Source organism: Ascidiella aspersa, chromosome 3 (genome assembly GCF_963924565.1).
Source record: "Ascidiella aspersa chromosome 3, kaAscAspe10.2, whole genome shotgun sequence".
In the NCBI taxonomy this organism is placed as follows: Eukaryota; Metazoa; Chordata; class Ascidiacea; order Phlebobranchia; family Ascidiidae; genus Ascidiella; species Ascidiella aspersa.
In genome coordinates, this window is record NC_139449.1 from 34,857,312 (window position 1) to 34,872,987 (window position 15,676).

The window sequence follows — 15,676 nt, forward strand, 5'->3', positions numbered from 1 at the left end:
GTATTTGATCATATTTTTAATTTTTTTATATATTTATTGTACTGAGATATCCAGAACGTATGTTATCTCCAAAAATAATCTTGGCTGTAATAGCAGCAACCAATCTGCGGGGCCTATCAACACTAGTTGGGTAAAAGACAGACCTGTGCCAATAGTTCTGATCAATTCGATTTGTTCAATGTTTGGTAAACAGCAACTTTGGGTTAGGAACGTTTTCCAATAAAATTTTATTGTTTCCACAGCGATTTACAAACGGTCACAGTGTCACTATTTATATTGCATACGCAACCAACACAGTTAGAACATGAAATATATATTTTTCTATAAAGGATATATAAATTGTAACAACAAAAACTGTACAGAAAACACAATTCGACTGTGAAGTGTCCTAGCAGCCAGAAAAGGTAAATTCATCAAAATAATTACCATCATATAAGCGAACAACTAAAAACTTGAAAATATTCGTCGAACACAATCCTCTTTTCGTTCTAAGGTTTTGCTCAATGCTATAAAAAAAATTAAAACTTCTTCAGGTGAAAGCGTTGCAGAAAAAGTCCTTTATCCAATAACGTAAGCCTGACGCAAATTTTAGACTATTTTCACCAAAAAAAGCAGGTTCAAACCAGAACATTAAATAACTGACTCTTTTCAACCCCTTTTTTATTATTTTCTGCCGGCCTTTCGGTTTCCCTTTCCGGACTTCCCCTTTTCGTTTTGCGCGGCCTGTGACTCATTGGCGCCGCTAGCGGGTTCTTCCTCCGGCGGTAATTCGAGTTCTACCACTAGGGGGGCGACCGTCTGACCGAGGTCAGTGAGTTGTTGGTGGAATTCGCTGCGGTCCTCGATTATCTGGAAAGAGAGGGTAAAATTGGTTGAATTGCTTGAAAATTTGGTGTCTTTTCGATTTTTTTTTTCGTTTTGTGATCTTGTAGCGTACGATTTCGATAACGATATCCGATAATTTGAGCAAAAAGTTACCGAAGCGCTATTCGGTATCATTTTGACGTCATACCTGTGGGATAAAAACTCTAAAGGACAATTGTAAAGCTTTTCAGATTAAACCGAGATTTGTTTTTGCGGTTTTACTGATTTTTAATGTAATATTTAGAAATTTAGTTTTACAAAACTCTACATTGAATAGCGAAACAAGGTTGAAATGTACAAATGAACTGAGTATCGGTACTTTGACCGATATCATCACTTGGTATCGGATAGTGGCTTAGATACGATTTTATCAGACATTTTTAGTGTGTGCAGCCGCACTAAACACTTGTTTATCTGACCAACTATGGGTGTCCGGCATGTATGTGTTAATAATTGAAATATAACAAAAGCACATGCCTTTCGGCATTATGAAATGGCACCGATTTAAAGCCCAAAATAATATACTTTTTACAATAATCGATATTTTTGCACCTGAATTGAGATTAGCGCGTTTAGGATAATATTCGATGTTACCTGGTGCCAACCCGCGCCATCTAAACCCTATATGAAATCCGTCATGTTTCCTACGCTCAAAAAAATCTACGCTTTAAAATCCTATTTAAAAAGTTAAAAACCTGCTTTCTTAAATTGTACCAAGTTTTATTAAACTGCTACCTTCTGCATTGCCTGGAGTATGTCTGCGTCTTGCAGTATGCTTTCAGGTTTGATAGAGCCCGGAGCTGTATAGACTGCTTGCACGATACGCGAGCGTAGCCTCTCTAAGCGGGAGTAGTTCTGTTCATTGGAGACTTTTGCTTCTTGGTCGCTCTTCCGCAGTTGTTCCAACTCAGTCACAAGTACTTCTCTCTGAACAAAGGCATTGGTTTTTAGGCTAGTTTTGTTTCAACCGTGGTGCCGTTTCTAACGCTCATTGGTGCCAGACTTGGGCAACTAGATTTATTTCAGCTTTTTAAAATTAGATTAGAATTAGAATTAGACCGTTTTAAGTTTTTTTCAAATTAGATTAGAATTAGAATTACCGAATACCTAAAAAATCAAATTTCAACTAGAATTTGAACTAGAATCACATTTAATTATTACAATTAATTCGATTTAATCGCAATTTATTCTTATAAGAACGTGAATGGTAAATATGTGTGTGCTAATTTGTATGACTTTTTATGCTTTTTAGCCTGTAAAAATTACATACAAGTCGTTCCAACCAGAAAATTTTAATTGAAATTCTGTGTTTGAACTGAGAGACTAAAAATGCCGTTGGACAAAGTAGCATTTTTGGTAAAATCCAAATTAGATTAGAACTAGAATTAGAGCAAACAAGCAATTCACAAATTAGATTAGAATTAGAATTAGACGCATTTTGCTCTAATTCAATGAATTAGAAAACTAGAATTATCTAGTTGTCCAAGTCTGAATTTGGTGTCAAGAGATCATTCAAATTCTTCTGGATTCTGATTTTTGCTCTTAGATAAGCTTCTTCTTTTGTTTTCGATTCAAATGCAACAAATCGAAAATGTTTTTCTACATAGCGCACAGTTGATGCATGTAGGTTTATTGTTACACAGTTCACTACTTGGCGAAAACACTACTACGGGTGTCGTAAACTACATAATTTATATAGGATGCCGTGAGCACAAAAAGGTTGGGGTCCACTGTTGTAAGCTTTGATTTAAAAACATAAATTGGCCACAAAATTGATAAGGAAATTTTTAAGTTGCTGTAATAAATTTTAAGCAGAATATTTGTTGCCCAAGAATGGAAATAAATATTAAACTTGAAAAGAAGTAAGTAACTTTTTTTTTTCAAACCCGAAATTTCGGATAAACAAAATACTGGAATTAAAAAGTTAAAATCAATTTTTGTCTTGAAATATACAGATTTTTTTCTATTTTTTGTTATCTGCACATTTTTTTGAATGTTTGGTTGATTTTTGATTCTTATTGTAGTAGGTGGCAGTTTTTGCTTTGAACTAATTTTATTTTTCCTAACCTCATCTTGTATGAGTTTTCCGCTGTCGAAGTATTGCTTGTTCTGTCTGTTTGCTCTCCTCAGTTCTTTTGATTGCTTGTCGATCTTGTCTTGTTGCTTCGACAACTTGCGAGTGGCTTCTTGGACTTTGCGCTTCTCCTGAAGTTTAATTTATGAGCAAAAATGAGAAACGGTTCAATGTCTATTTTAGTGCCATACTTTTTTGGGTAACTAAAAACAATTTGTTTTGGGTAACTTAACATAATTTTTATTATGGGCATATTTTTTTGGTGACAGTTTACATTAAACAGATTATAATGTAGCCTAAAAATTCTCGCAAATCATTTTTTCTAATCAGTAAAAAATATTTACATTTACTATGGGGTTTATGTATTTTTTTTTTGGGTTAATGTAATTCATCCTGTGATATTTCATATTTACGTTTCGGTAGTTTTTAACTTAAACACATTTTTTTTAATTTTTTAAATAATGGATTGATTCCATATTCAAAAAAATTGCGTTAATCGCATAAAAATATTTTGTTTTCATGAAATACCGAAAAAGAAAAAAAATTACATTTTTTTTGTTTTTTGGGCAATTAAAAAATAAAAATAAACCTCCGTCAGTTCGCTCTCCATCATGGCCACCAGCTCCTCGTGTTTTTTCTCCTCTTTGAGACTCGCAAACTTGTTGGACATGGCTTGTATCTGGTCATGGGCTTCTTGTAGTTCCAGCTTAGTTTTCTCCAGCGTTAAAGTCAACTTCATGACCTTGTGATCTTGCTTGTTGTTGCTGCTTTGCAAATGCTGGACGAGGCCATGGGACAGATTCAGCTCTTTTTGCGCCTTGCTCAGATTTTCTGTTCATAATTAAAAAAAAGCATTTCTGTTATGTTATTTTTCTGCTATTGCTCTTTTTTGAGGCATTTAATTTTTTTTCTGCTGGCAACTTTTAGTTGCATTTGCTTGCGCTGCTAAAGGTTTAAGTGAAAAAAAGTGTATTTTTTTAGGGCAACAAAAGCATTTCCTCGGATTTTCTGTTGGTTGATTTTAAAAGGACTTTTTTATCTAATTAATTTTAACCAGTTATTTTTCGTATTGCTTTCTCTTTAATGCTTTTTTCCAATTTCAATCCATAGTTATTTACTTTTAGTGACATTTCCTTTGTTACAATTAAGTGGAAAAAACGAATTTCTTCACTTTTTTCTAACAGAATTAGCACTAAAATCCTAAAAATACAAAGCAAAATACTGGTTAATTGGTCGGTTACCAGTTTAAAAAACTAAGCAAAAACTTAATTCCTACACACTTTAAAAATAGGTGCAAAATTTTCTCTAACTTTCAAATCAAAAGGTCAGTATACCTTCCAAACTTTCTATTGTTCGATCTTTTTCTTCGAGTTCCATTTTAAGCTCACAGACCACTTCATCTAGTGGCCGTCGGTCGGGTACCGGGATATTGAGCTGGATACGGAACTCGTCCAGTTCGTCTCTGGTGTCCAGCAGGGAATTGTCCAGTTTCGCAAGTTTTTCCCCAACTTCTTTGCTTACTTGTTGAACCTCTTCTTCGGCTGGAATCATCACCTCACTTTCAACCTATTTTAATTAAAAAAAACATGGTTCAGATGCTAAACCATTTACTGAGCTATTAAAACTTTATGATATTAATTCCTACTATATAAATATAATAGGTAATAAGTTCAGATGCTAAACCATTTATTAATTAGTTATGGAAGCTTTTGTGATGTTAATTCTTTCCTATTATAACTACATAAAACATTAAATTTATTTCGAAAATGTTATTTGACTAAAAATTTAAATTGTTTAATTAAAATATATAAAGTTGAGATTTTAGTGAGTGGCTTTAAATTGATACATAGGCTTGTACCAGCCTAAAAAGTGATTTGTACATTGTTAAATTCTGCTCTGGAATTGGTTTAATTTGTTAATCATCAAGCATTGCTTTTGCAGAAAATTATAAATCATCAAAAAAATCACACACAACATTATTGATTTTTTTGTCTCACCTGACTGGTTTTCTGAACATCGGATGAAAAACTTTGTCTCGTTGAAGTTTCCTTTGCACTTTGTTTCTCTGCTGCCATTGTTTGGCATTCAACCTGTTTAGGATATTTAGATTTGTTAATTTCCTTAAAAGATGAAATTTTTAACCCAAAACAGTATTTAATCAGGTTTGTTAATTTTTAAATCATGGAGTCTGTTTTAACTACCTCACAAGATGAACATGCAATAAACTTAACAAAACTTAAACGCTTATTTAGAAAAACACATTAGGTCTACATTGAAAGAGTTTTAGGTTGGTAGAAAACATGATTGTCAAATAATCCTAATTCATTTAAAAAGGGAAATTAAAAAGAGTTTTCCACCTCTAAGTTTGCTACTTGGTCTCTTAGTCTCCCCAGCAATTTATCTTTCCTGTCGCATTCCCTCTCAAAAACCGCCAGCCGGTTTATTTCATCTCCCATTTGAAGCAGTTTTCTGTCCTTTTCGGCACTCTTTATGTTGCTTTTCGTTTCCTGCATGACAACAAAGCTTGCCTCTACGTGTTTTAATTACAATTTTCCAATATAAAAAAGGAAAACCCTTTTTTGTTTTGTTGTAAATAACTTAAATATCATATTTGTGTTATGAGCAAATCAAATCTAATGTTTGTCCTTTTAGTATCTTAAATCAAATCTAAGGTTGTAAGAAAATAAGGTTGAAAGTTAGGGTTTTAATAACTGGCTAGAAAGAATATCTAGTCAGTTTTCCGAAGTAAAAATAGATTACTGCTCTTTGTATTTAATACTATGCGTATATTTTGAAATTCTATGGCAAACAAATTTAGTTCCCTATGAACATTTTGTGTTATTCTCAGTTGATTATATTTGACTCCAATTTTACAAAAAAAATTTTATATTTGACTCCAATTTTACAAAAAAAAAAAATCTAGTAACCCTTAATATTATCTAGTAACCCTTAATATTATATTCTTTTCTACATATTTCACAATTTGATTATTTTTTATCTAAAAATCAACTTTAAAACATCGAATCCTACAAACCAATAAGTCTGTTTCCATGGCAGCAACGGTGCGTCTTAGGTCATTAATAATACCGTCTTTTCGTTTGCTTTCTGACTCTGCCACGCTCAGCCTGCTAATCTCGTCGCCCATTCGAAGCAGTCTTTGTTCCTTGTCGCGCAACATTGAAACGTACCTTGAAACAACACGAGAACTGTTTAACCAGCAAATTAAACAAAAATTGTTTGCATAAGTGCAAAGTCAAGTGTTGTGTGTTTGGTTGTTTTGGTCTTATCTAAAAACTGGAGAAAACAGAATGTATTTTATTTGTGTGTTTTTATCAGTAAATGAAGTGCTTTTTTAACATTATTTGCAAGAACAAAAATGTTAACATGTGGCTTTTTTAACTTCCATGAATAGCATATTCCCCAGTACTTTTATCAGATATTTTTATGCTTTTGAAGGCTGTTTTGTTTGTCTATACAGAGAATTTTGTTTTAAATGTTTATAAATGTATACAATTACCACATCTCAGCTGGTGTGTCATCTTCCAGTAATTCTGCGTTAATATTTTCCTCTTTTTCCATCGATACTCCGTTTTTATCGCTTTCTACCGTCCAGCCATTTTGTGCCTGCCGCTCCACAAACTGAATCTCCTGCTGGTAAGAAGTTTCGGCGGGCTCTTTCTCACCAGAATGAGCAGAGCCGCTCATTTTCAAATTAAGCGGAACCGATTTGGAGCGCTCTTGCAGAAGCAACTGGGACAGGGGTGGGGTAACATTGCGGGGACTCGAGGGTGCCGTATCTGGGCGGAAAGTAATGTTGTCAAACTGAGGTGTGCGATTGCGTGCCGAAGAGGGCCTAAAATATCCCGATTCCACCTTCTTTTTTATCCCCTCGTCCGGACTCGTGATGCGGGTTTTTTGCAATGGAGCTGTGTCGGGGCGCTCAGGCGATAAATCAAACTCGTGAGCAACGCCGCCGTGGCCAAACCTTATAACATCACCAGGGGCTAACTTTACAGCCCCGTTTTGAACCCTATGTTCGTTTACGTAAGTACCATAGGCAGAGTTAAGGTCCATTAACACATAGCAGTTTTCGTCTAGCCGCTTCTCCACAACTGCGTGCATTCTTTCGACTCGGCCAGAATCAAGTGGAATATGCGCTCCGACGTTCTTGAACCTGTCCAGGTGCTGCTGACCCTTGACCCCTGAACCTTTTCCCACTGAGGTCACGTCAGCGTCGAGTGCATAGCTGTGTCCTGGGCTTCTTAAATATCCTCTCATCTTTGATTTTTTAAGTCAGGGGAAAATCTGATCCATGCCCTACTGCCTAAATAAAAACAATTCATATGATGGAAATTAATTAAAAAAGGTTTTATTATTGCAGGTAATATAGTGTTAATTTTAATCATCTGTTAATAGTTTTCAAAAAAATTCAGTAAAACTTTTTTATATTCACTCTTTCAGTTTTAATAATATCACATAGTTATTTTTGCAACCTTTTAAACCAATCAATTTTCATATTTTACAGTTTTTGCTGTGAATAAATTAAACTGTACTAGGGTACCTGTTGCTGATTTGGAAAACAACCAATAAAAAACACTCTTAATTTTTTTCAGATCAATTAACTTACTTTTCTTTCCACAACTAAATAAGCTGTTTTACCAAATAAATAAAAAAACACTTAAATCAACAATATGTATTCATTGAGAAACACTATATTTAACAGTTTCCTCTTTTCCTGTCACAACCAACTGTTGAAGCAGCCTGGATTTAACCAGCAGCTATTTGTTTGGTTTGTTGACGAGACAATATTGCCATTGTTACATCGTGAAGCTTGGTTTGGGCGCCGCTATTGTTGTATTTGCGCTGCCGTTTACACAGCAGGCCACGAATCACTTTTATGAGCATACCTTGGACACTTGATACACGTATCATTTCACTCACTAAGTTTGGGTGACTAGGCTGACTGGATTTTAGAAACTTGAGGCGTCAGTAAACATTTTGCATTGTTAAATATGCACTAAACCTTTTTTTTTGGCTCAGTCGTATAATTTGTGTTAAAATTGGATGTCCTGTTATTACTTTCAGTTTTTTTATGAGTCAAACCTGCCTTTATAATTTTTGGCGAACAACCCTACTGGATTTTAGGAAACTTAGTCTCAAATGGACTTCTCGCATTGTTAAATATGCATTAAACCTAATTTTTGGTTAAGCTGCATAATTTATGGCAAAATTGCTGTCCTGTTATTTTTATCATTTTTTTATGTGTGATCTTTTTTCAAAAAAAGATTCATTAATTTTGCTACCTGTCAGCTAAGACTAACTAACCACCACTAGAAACTTAAATATAGCAAAAAAAATTTTGTTTTGTTATCTATTCAACTTATGACCAGCGTTTTGAAAGTTCGATTGTGTCCACAGTTAAATGTTTGATCTTTTGAACTGTACAGAATTACAACAATTACATAAACATGCAATACCTATGTTTTTTGCTTAGATTAACCTGTTCTGTCATTTTGGGTCATTTTTTTAACTTAATTCAATTTTAACAATGGTTGAGTATACTTACATGATATTAGCTTAGATGTCTTAAAACTGACACAGCCAATTGATACATATTCTAAAACATCCAACTGTTTTTACATACTTACAAATCATCTCACTCAAAATCAAGCTAAAATACCTAAAATACCTAAAATCCTAAACCAACCTATAGCATGACCAGTTACTAACTGAGTGGATTTTCACAGAGAGTGTGTAACTAAACATCAAATAGGCGTCCGAGGCCTGTGACATATTTCTCTTTTATTCTGGACCCATTCAGAATGCTAAGAGCCACTTAACTAGGGGCCATTTCATTACCTTGTATCATAAGCACTTTGCAACGCTCTCTTGTTAATCATTACCTAACTTGGAATTGTTTCCATTTAGGCTTGTTGAACTCCCTAAAAATAATATATTGAACTTAATGCTAAAATTTCTTTAAAAATAATATATATTCTTTTCCTAAATACCAGTTTTATGTTCTATTTCTCTTGATTTATGTAAGAATTTTTGTTTCATAAAAAAAGAGTTTTACACACTTAATTTAATATTCCTGGCGCTATATATATATTATTTCGTATTATAAAATGTACTAATTTACTAGCATTATAAACAAAACTAATATAAATATTTACAAGAAATCTAACAATATAAAATAATTCTACTGTAAGCTAATATAATTGACAAAAAATTAAGGCAGAATCTAATAAACTTAAGAGAAATCTAACATTATAAAACAAGTCTACATACCAACGATACACACATAGGCTTTGCGATCATGACACAGCTTCGAAAACCTACCTGTATTTGTAGAGGCAAAACTTTTTCTTATGAAAGTCTGTTGGTTTTGTCTTGGTCCATTATGTTTAGATAAACGCCAGACAATGGCCTTTGTTGTTTGAATTTCACAATGGCTCCTATTTGAAACAAACTGAGGAAATCTTTCCATTTCACATTCATCCCAGACTTGGTTGTTTTAACTGCAACAACAAATATTATTGTACGTCTCATGTGTATTTATGCATATATATATGGATTCTTGTCGATTTTATGTTGATACAACAGCTTATTAAAACTGTCAGTGCAATATTTATCCTTTTGATTTCTCATCACCAAATTTTACCTTGGCTAATGTCTTTTGTGCTAACATTTAAATGATTTAAAGTCTGATTTATTTTTTTCCCTTTAGAGACTTATTTTGTATGCCTTAACCAAAACACCTTAAACAATTACTTATAATTACGCTAAATTTTGCTGGACACACTATACATTGTTGCTAAAGGAACTCCTTCGTGGAATTTTTGTTTAAATTTAACAATATGACTTTGTGTATACATTAGGAGTAATTTTTTTTTTTTATTTTATTCACTTTATTTTAAGCTTGTTTGTCATACTTGTGTGTACCTGAGGTAAATTGGGAAAATATTTCACGAGGTAAAACGGTAAAAAAGGTTAAAACCATTGTCTTAACCATGAAATTAATTTGTTTTTAGTAATCTACTGGCTGATAATCACCAGTTGAAAGAAGATGTTTATAAATTGCGACAAAATCATGATGATCTGAAAGATGAGGCAGGCAGGAGTAAAGCTCTGCAAAGGCACTCTTCTGAACAACAGGTCTGGTTTTTGTTTGTTTTTTTGAAAATGATTTAAGAGTTAAGCGCAAACGTTCATAAAGATACCTACTTCTGTATGCGGTTTGATATTCTTATTAGGTCTGTTTTGTTGTAGATATACAAAAGATTTAATTTACTTACTGTTACTATCTACAACATTTTTTTTTCGGAAAGACTGGGTATAGAATTGTTATCTGTTACCTACAGTTTTGACTACATTTTTTTAAATGAAATCTACTAAAAATAAATAAGGTAATCAGAATTGTGTAAAACAGTTCAAAACGACCGGTTTATATTGTATTATATAGACAAATTATGAAGTTAATTTACTTTGTATAATTTTTTAGAGATTGTCAAGTTTGTGTTGTACTATTACACAGATAGTGATTAAATTTAATCAAACATAAAGTTTTTATTGTTTTAAACCTAAACTTTTTCATTTTTATGTTACGTTGTTTAGAACTTGATCTTACAACTTCGCAATCGCCTCTCTGAGTCCGAAAAAGAGCAAGAAGCGACTTTGCAAGATAAAAATGCGTCTTTAGATGATTTACATCGAAGACTGAAGCAGAATGTTGACTGCATACAACAGTTAAACCAACAGGTTGATTTTTATTTTGCTGTCTTCAACTCATCTTGGCTATGTTTACTTATAAAAAGAAAAGTCCAGAAATTATAAAAAGTTTATAAATTGGATAAAGTAATTAACCAGCTTTTCAACATTAAAATAGCAGCTTGGTAAAAGGTCATTGCAGCACCAATTTGGCAAATAACTGTGAAAAGTAATACAGTTACTATATTGATGTGTGCCACTGTTTTTAAAGTAGCCCCCAGTCTACATAAACAAAACAGTCTGCTGATAATTGATTTAGTTTTGCCATGAATTACACTGGTGCTTTCTTAGAACAATTTAGAACAAATTTTTTCAAAAAGTATTTTTTTTAATAAAAAAACAATGTTTTTTTTTAATTATTGAAAGCTAATAAAAATAATCATGATTTCCAGTTGAATAACTTGAGCAAAGAAAATTCCCGACAGCGCTCTCTGGTGGAACAAGAAATCTCAACAAGAAAAAGTCTCGAGCTACAGCTTGAAGCCAAGGAGCAGGCCTTAATGGGTCTCAGGGCTCAACTAGATGTAAGTTAGAGAATCTTTTTCGTGAAGATTATACCTTTTGACAATAAATGCCTAAAGTCAAATATGGGCGATAATTGAAACCTATTGATTGTCAAATATTCTACCATTTATAATATATTCTTAAAATTAACACTTAACTTTTTTTGTTTGTTCATTAAAAATAGAAAAGATGTACTTTTTTGTAACAACAAGTTTTTCATTCATTGACTTTAATTAGGAAAACATGCTTTGTGAAAATCTCCCATTTTTTACAAATAATATTAAACTAGATACATAAGCTTACAAGCTTCATTAATTAAAGTCCTTACCTTTTTCATTGTTTTATCAGTAGTAAAGGTTATTTGAATTGTACTTTTTAACGTTTTTGTCAAAAGTACACTTAAAATTATTTTTTATAACTTTGCTTTTTAAGTCTTTTTGTATTTTTTTACAGGCAAGGTCATTCTCTTCACCAGCAAGGGATCGCAACTTTGAAAGAAGTCTGCCGGGAAATTCTTCCAGAGACAGGGTAATCCAATATTATTAGGAGTGTGGCACTGCTGCATGGAATTGCATGGTTTTGTTTGTAATTTTGTCTGATTGTGGTGTCTAATTAAGGTTTAAAATTGCGGTTTTAGTGCTTGAAATCATAAATTGCACGGAGAACAATAGTAAATTACATGGAGAAAAAATACTAATTAAAAATCATTGTTTCTTCGGCTTCCCCAAGTTACCCTCACTAAAATTTATGTGTAAGTAATCAGTCTAATTTCATCAATGATTTTTCTGATACATACATTGTTTACTTGCTTAAAAGACTTTGAAACATGTAAGCGAAATCTGCTTGTCCATTTCACTAAGAGCAATAGAGAAGTGATAAGGTATAATTTTGTAGTCAAGTAGAGTTTTATGCATTCAATGTTAAAAATTAGAACAATAAAGCAGCCATGGAATATGCACGCAACGGACTTCGTAACCCAGACTCGATAAGGAATATTGGGTTGGACGAGTTGGAGAGGTAACTCAAATTTATTTTCATTTAAACTGCTATAAAATCCTAAATACATTTTTTTTGACATTACCAATGCAAAAAACCCTTAGTTAAAAGGTCAACTTAAGTCTAGAATAAACTGCAAATTTAAATCACACATTGTTCTAGTAATAAAATGATTTAATTTGACCGCACCCAAAATAATTAAAAGCAAACTGATAATGAGAACATTGCTTTAGTTGTCGTTGCATCTGCATGAGAGCAGCTCGTATTGGTCTGAAAAAGTCCAGGACCTCACAACTCAATTAGATGATTCGCGATTGGAAAACTCCCTTAAGTCATGATCATTTTACCAGGCATGAATTATATTTTGTGTTAGAACCAGGGCCTCTGAGATCTATCATGTTAAGTGCCTTTATCAATCTTAAAATTTGGTTTAGAAATTGATATTTACATTGATCTAATTTCACATTTTGTTAAATCCTGTAAAATATAACTCTCAGAGGCCCTATTTTGAGTGTATTTGCATGTTGTAGGATTTTTTGCTGCTGTTGCATGTTTGCTTGTACTTAGTTGTAATTTGTATGAAACCAACATTTTGCTTATTTTTGATCGCACTTAGAAAGTAAAAGTATGAAGGTGTTTTAGATAGCAATGTTCACCCTTGTTATATGTACAATACTATTTATTTTATGGTACTTAAACATAGAGGATTAAATATTTTTAATTTAATTAAATCATTCCCCTTATGAATAAAGTCTAATAAACTGGTCATAAAACACCAAAGCAATAACTTTTGATAAAAATGGACTGCTGTATTGAATTTACAAAGCACTGTTCATACCCAATTAAAACCTTTTTTTCCAGTTTTCACAGTACATGAAGTGAGACGCAAAGCAGTCTTCTCAACCGTGACCACAACTTCCTCAATAGTGTATTATGGTGTTTTTTTGCTGATTCCAACACATCACTGTTTTGTTTCACACTAGTGTATGTTTGTTTGTAAAAACTCTGCATATTTAAAATGATTGCTAAAGGCATTGGCCTTAATTTCTTTATTCGTTTTTCTAAAATCGCTATTTCACCTTAAATTTTTGAGTTCAATCGAATTTTGCTGCTTGTGAAACGGTACTAATATATTTCTGTAAATATCGCTTTTTTATGCACCGAAAAGTTTTATACTTGTTGAAGCTATATATGACACTGTTATACCGTCATTCTTCTAATTTTATTTTTTCTACTTTTATAGATTTTTATGACAGAAGTTTAGTTTGCTGGTAATAAAAATCTGCACTTTTGTTTCATGATTTGTCCGCACACACACAAAGCTATTATGAGAGTAAAACTGTAAAATATTTTAACTTTTGATACATTATAGAATGATATTTTGGTTAATCATAAAAATATACTGTTAGTTAAGACCTAAGAGAGTCCAACTCCCGTGTCCGACTCTGGCTAAATGTGTGATTTTGTTGAGTCCCAATTCCAATATAAAATAAGGTCGATATTAGGCAATTCACTTATAGAGCTGTTAATTCAATCACTAACAACACATGGACCGTGGAAAATATCCACATTATGCTATTCCGCCTTAACAATTTACAATTGGCAGCTATATTAGTTTTAAAGGACTGGGGTAGTTTTATGTGGTCTTATCTGAATCCAACCAAAGAAACGGACTCTGTTACTCCGACCGTACAGCCCTGCCCAAGACCACTGCAAATGTCAGAAATGGGTAATTTGGGTTTCGGTATGTTATATTTTTGACACAAGTACAAAAAACAACACTAATAAAGAGGTTACAAGTTAGACAGAAAGTCAGTCAGACTTGAGCTTAATGAGGAATTGCTACTTTGATTCAACATGGCAGAAAGCCTTGACGAAGATGAATTCTTCATTTTTCGTTGCGCTTTGCTCAAAATGGGCAAGGACTGGTTCAGCCGCCTAACAGGAGTTGAGGTTTTCTTTGGTGTTTCGAAAAAGCCTAAACAGAAACCATACTTAAAAAAAATCGAAACAAACAAATCAGTAATATTGGTGGGAAGTTGAAATTTTCAGCTATTATAGTTTTTGAACAATGAATAAAACCATTGAAATATGGGTACAGCATGCACAAAAATATATAAAAGTATCTGTGTTATTTGAAGATCATTAACTTAAGCTGATACAAGCTCACATTAAAACGTCTTAATCAAGATGATGTTGATCTTTGCAATTTATTATCAAGCTATCTGTGTTATAATTGGTAAATAGTCTTCAACAAAATTTACCAAGCCACTTACTGGAATTCGGTGTTTTAGGCGTTGTTGGCAATTCTTGTGCACTGGCAGCTAAAAGTTCATTTACAAAGTTACAAGTTTTACAATGTAACTTCAGTACAGACCGCTCTTGCAAATGGGAAGCAAATGTTAAATGCCTTTTCGTTCTTTGACGCTTCCTTTTATTTTGGGGCTTTCGTGACTTGATTTTTACAGAACAGTTTTCCGACAAAAATATAGAGCCACAATTTTGACAGTATTGCGTTGATGCCTTTTCATTTCCTAAAAGTAGGGTGAAGAATTATTAATTTTAAGTTATTTATTACAATTGCAGTTGGATTCAGTTTGGTACTCACCAAGGTTCAAAAGCTCCGATAAGAGTTTAAACTGAGTCCTATAAAAATAATGTAAAAAATTACAGTCCCTAGGAAAAACATACAGTCATTTTTTGTATTGGTCACAATAAACATATACCATCAGTATGCACTCTGTGACAGGTGCATATTTTTTTAAAGCAATTAGTGTAGGCCTATTGCACACTGAAATCAGTTAAGTTGAAAGTGCACTGTAATAATATTTAACAAACTCACATGACATTTCTTGAAGCGGTGGACGATTTGTTTAGCAGCAAATGAGCCACTCTCCAACGATATCGTAAGGTTATTTCCTTTATTTTGACGGTTTTTTCTTCAGCAAGACTGCCGTTAACTGAGATATCCATTTAGGATTGAGATATAACACGCGAATAATGATCTTTTGTCAACGTTTAGTTTTATGACAATCACGTAAAGACGAATATATGATACAGAATAAAATCACCATTGTCATTTCGGCGAAATAAATTTTTAAAATTTTTTTGATTTTTTTTTTAATTATTTTTCGCTGTTTACCACATAGTACCCATATTGTGAATTAAAAGATAAAACAAAATATAAATAAGTAGTTCGCTTACATAGAACTGGCAATTCATTTCTTTAACGTATTTACATTGATAAGCAATAAAATACAAATTTAATGACGTAAAAAGTAGTGCATATTCACTTAATTTTATTTTTTAAAGCTTAAGATTATTTAAAGAAATACTGGATAATCAAGACCGAATTAAAACACTATCCCAAATGAGAAAGTTTATAAAAATCGCTATGTAGCTACTATATAACCTACTAAATAAAATAACATTGGTCTCTCACTCACCTGATTAAGAAATTTACAGCGA

At 32.7% G+C, this 15,676-nt stretch overlaps 3 protein-coding genes across 3 annotated transcripts in view; 1 reads left to right on the forward strand and 2 right to left on the reverse strand.

Moving 5' to 3' along the window:
* The window catches only part of LOC146162688 (uncharacterized), a 60,278-nt gene extending 47,732 nt beyond the window's left edge, over window positions 1-12,546 (forward strand). Inside the window, 7 exon segments of the mRNA XM_083383486.1 lie at window positions 9,973-10,096; window positions 10,556-10,699; window positions 11,101-11,232; window positions 11,666-11,740; window positions 12,144-12,192; window positions 12,195-12,229; window positions 12,442-12,546. Coding sequence (XP_083239612.1) covers window positions 9,973-10,096; window positions 10,556-10,699; window positions 11,101-11,232; window positions 11,666-11,740; window positions 12,144-12,192; window positions 12,195-12,229; window positions 12,442-12,546 — 664 coding nt within the window.
* Window positions 204-7,258, reverse strand: LOC146162691 (coiled-coil domain-containing protein 27-like). The gene is made up of 9 exons (XM_083384181.1): window positions 6,456-7,258; window positions 5,973-6,126; window positions 5,296-5,445; window positions 4,936-5,028; window positions 4,273-4,504; window positions 3,528-3,769; window positions 2,932-3,069; window positions 1,600-1,791; window positions 204-849 (listed from the first exon to the last, which is right to left on the reverse strand). Exons 1-9 carry the CDS (start codon window positions 7,214-7,216, stop codon window positions 664-666), a joined length of 2,148 nt encoding a protein of 715 aa, XP_083240307.1. The 5' UTR covers window positions 7,217-7,258; the 3' UTR covers window positions 204-663.
* Window positions 12,547-13,947: 1,401 nt separating the features above from the next.
* On the reverse strand, window positions 13,948-15,263 carry LOC146162692 (uncharacterized). The gene is made up of 4 exons (XM_083385733.1): window positions 15,051-15,263; window positions 14,817-14,854; window positions 14,485-14,742; window positions 13,948-14,186 (listed from the first exon to the last, which is right to left on the reverse strand). The coding sequence occupies exons 1-4, from the start codon at window positions 15,179-15,181 to the stop codon at window positions 14,002-14,004; spliced, it is 612 nt and encodes a 203-aa protein (XP_083241859.1). The 5' UTR covers window positions 15,182-15,263; the 3' UTR covers window positions 13,948-14,001.
* Between the last annotated feature and the right edge of the window lie 413 nt (window positions 15,264-15,676).

What these genes read in the sequence shown, in the direction of transcription:
- LOC146162691 (XM_083384181.1), bottom strand. Translation starts at nt 7,216, where the DNA reads ATGAGAGGATATTTAAGAAGCCCAGGACACAGCTATGCACTCGACGCT. An exon ending in GACACACCAGCTGAGATGTG is followed by an intron (nt 6,127 to 6,455) that starts GTAATTGTATAC and finishes TGTTGTTTCAAG; the next exon opens with GTACGTTTCAATGTTGCGCG. An exon ending in AACAATAGAAAGTTTGGAAG is followed by an intron (nt 3,770 to 4,272) that starts GTATACTGACCT and finishes AATTATGAACAG; the next exon opens with AAAATCTGAGCAAGGCGCAA.
- LOC146162692 (XM_083385733.1), bottom strand. Translation starts at nt 15,181, where the DNA reads ATGGATATCTCAGTTAACGGCAGTCTTGCTGAAGAAAAAACCGTCAAA. An exon ending in ACCGCTTCAAGAAATGTCAT is followed by an intron (nt 14,855 to 15,050) that starts GTGAGTTTGTTA and finishes TTATTTTTATAG; the next exon opens with GACTCAGTTTAAACTCTTAT. An exon ending in GCCTAAAACACCGAATTCCA is followed by an intron (nt 14,187 to 14,484) that starts GTAAGTGGCTTG and finishes GTTTCTGTTTAG; the next exon opens with GCTTTTTCGAAACACCAAAG.